The sequence below is a fragment of the Nelumbo nucifera genome, chromosome 3 (genome assembly GCF_055504915.1).
Source record: "Nelumbo nucifera cultivar China Antique chromosome 3, China Antique-T2T, whole genome shotgun sequence".
In the NCBI taxonomy this organism is placed as follows: Eukaryota; Viridiplantae; Streptophyta; class Magnoliopsida; order Proteales; family Nelumbonaceae; genus Nelumbo; species Nelumbo nucifera.
In genome coordinates, this window is record NC_142651.1 from 27,981,055 (window position 1) to 27,983,705 (window position 2,651).

Genomic DNA, 2,651 nt, shown 5'->3' on the forward strand with positions numbered 1-2,651 from the left:
AGTCTAGACCTATTCAAGAATCAGGCTTAGTTTCTAAGTTTTTTTCACTATTTGAATGGGCTTGATCCAAAGCCCAAGCCCGAAGCACTGCAAAGCTGAGTCCAATGGGCTGCCCATGAACAGGTCTACTGCGGTCATACGTTGGGAATATCTCTCCATCGAGATTTTCCATATGTGCTCTTGGCTGCCATATGCTCTCGAGTTTTTGCTTCGGGGAGACGGGGGCTGAGCACATTTGGTCTACTTTCAAACATATCATTATTCTCAAACCGTTATTGGTGGGGATGGTGAACTGGTTACCTAAAAGGCTGATCGGGTTATAGCTCTTTGATTGGTTAAGTTGCTTAACTGGTTGAAACCGATGGGCCTGATTGTCCCTGCTGGCCCTTACTGCAGATCGGGCTCGGCCAAACTTACACCCTTTCAGTCCGGGCTATATCTAATCCAGCTTTTGAAAACCCACCAACCAAACAAAAGTCGCACCTTCCCTCATTCGCTATTTCCCTCACAAGATAACTCCAATCATTCCACCAAATTGCATTAAGAAAACAGAACCTTAATGACCAATATGCCCTTGGAGTTCTAGTAACTATAATGACCGTGTACGAATATCTTGGATGCAGAGACAGAGTTAGGACTTAGGAGTCTGGCCTGTCGGGCACTGGACTGGAGTCTGGAGATCGGAGAACAGCCATGATCAATTCTATGTTGAGGGCATTTTGGTCATATGAAGAAGTACGAGGACGTTCGTAATTCGTTTGAAAGGACATGGTGGGACAGAGGTGGCACACGCAGATTTAGGTGGGACCCACCATCGTGGATTCCGGTTCCCACGTTCACCAACAAAGAGGCCGTGGTCAGAAATCCACCTGATTGGATCTAGTCATTTGGATTGACCTTGGATTAGGGAGTCATCCAAATGAGTGGTAGATCGGAGCTTCGTGGGATCAGATGTCCTTTTAAGTGGGACCCAAGACGAAAAAAATGGGTCCCATCAATGATAGAACGGCACACACTGCCAAGGCCTACCTGAAGGAACGGCTGAACCTGAAAAGACAAACCTCTTGGACACACGACGGTATTTACCTCAATGTTAAGGGTAATTTGGTAATTATCAGTAAAAGTAAAATATGGTTTTCACCGTCCACGCCAGCGATCTGTGTGAACCTCCTATTTCTCAGTTCCAGCCCTCCGATGCCAACCCCGGAAGCCATTTTCATCCGTCGATCTTCGGCTTAACCCACCATCTTTTTTACTCGATGCGATCCTAGACCACCTTTTTAAATCCACTCGAACCTTTCCTCATTTTTCCAGCAACTGTTCTTTCTCTCTCTCTCTCTGTGTAATCCCTATCGGGCATCATCTGTCTCTCTCTACTTTCGTTGTTGTTCTGGTAATTGCAGCTGCTTAGTGGGTTTTCTCTGTAACTTTCATGGCGACCGAAGAGGTTAATAAGCCTCCCTCGCTTCCTCAGTACTCAGAGGTAAATGAGTTTTCCCAGAATCCAACTACCCACCTACCTACATTTTTGTTTCTTCTTTCCTTCTCTCCGTCTTTCACTTTACATTTCGGTGTCGAGTTGGAAAATATCGGTCTTAATTTCACCTGGGCTTGTTTGATTTTTTCTTGTTTCAGATGATATTTGCTGCGATCGCAGCTTTGGACGACAAGAATGGCTCGAGCAAGTCCGCCATATCCAAGTACATCGAGTCACAGTATGGAAATCTGCCGGCTGGGCACTCACAGTTGCTGTCCCACCACCTGAATAGGTTGAAAGAAAGTGGAGAGCTCATCATGGTGAAGAACAACTACATAAAGCCTAACCCCAATGACCCACCGAAGCGAGGCCGTGGCCGTCCGCCCAAGCCGAAGATTCCTCTTCCGCCCGGAACTGTTGTTGCACCACCAAGGCCGAGAGGTCGCCCCCCCAAGCCCAAAGACCCTTCCGCACCAGTAGTGCCTAAGGTGTCTTCAGGTACAGGGAGGCCCCGTGGGCGCCCTCCCAAGAAGGCTAGACCTGCAGGAGCAGCAACGGCGGCTAGTGGACCTCCAAGGCCACGCGGTAGACCACCTAAGGCGAAGCCTCCATTTGCAGCAGTATCTGTTTGATTAACACTGAGCTGTAGTGAGAATTCATCTAATTATTACTTGTTCTTTCACACTCTCTTCCCATTTTTCTTTTTTGTTTTTTTTTTTTCCTTTGTTGAGTGTTCCTAGCATGTCTGAGTGTATCTGTAATTCCATGTACATTATGCAGCGCAGCTGTTGAAGCTTGTTGTATTTCCTTAACAAAGAGAAGTCTATTATTATCTAGGGTCTATTGTTGTTTCATTTCTTGAGCTTAGGTTAATTATGTGAGGAAATGAGTTCTCTTTCCATACATCACTGAGGCTGGTTGTTGAGTTCTGTCCAGTTCCAAACAGATACGGGTTCAGTGTACTGGTTAAACAGAGAGTCCTATGAACAAGTCAGCTCCTGTGTGCGACAAATTGGCAAACATTTGTACGATAGATATCTGTTGACAGCTATATTTGGTCTTTGTGGGAGTCCTCTTTGGCCCCCACAACATGTTTGTTTCTTGGTCGCCATCTTCAGGATAGCCAGACTTGGGGTTTGATGGACGATTTAAGAGCTAGGATAATTAAGGATTT

At 46.2% G+C, this 2,651-nt stretch overlaps 1 protein-coding gene across 1 annotated transcript; it reads left to right on the forward strand.

Annotated features, from left to right (window-relative positions):
* Window positions 1-1,303: 1,303 nt before the first annotated feature.
* Window positions 1,304-2,331, forward strand: LOC104603639 (HMG-Y-related protein A-like). The gene is made up of 2 exons (XM_010267746.3): window positions 1,304-1,483; window positions 1,636-2,331. The coding sequence occupies exons 1-2, from the start codon at window positions 1,433-1,435 to the stop codon at window positions 2,107-2,109; spliced, it is 525 nt and encodes a 174-aa protein (XP_010266048.1). The 5' UTR covers window positions 1,304-1,432; the 3' UTR covers window positions 2,110-2,331.
* Window positions 2,332-2,651: the final 320 nt, after the last annotated feature.

What these genes read in the sequence shown, in the direction of transcription:
- LOC104603639 (XM_010267746.3), top strand. Translation starts at nt 1,433, where the DNA reads ATGGCGACCGAAGAGGTTAATAAGCCTCCCTCGCTTCCTCAGTACTCA. An exon ending in CGCTTCCTCAGTACTCAGAG is followed by an intron (nt 1,484 to 1,635) that starts GTAAATGAGTTT and finishes TTCTTGTTTCAG; the next exon opens with ATGATATTTGCTGCGATCGC.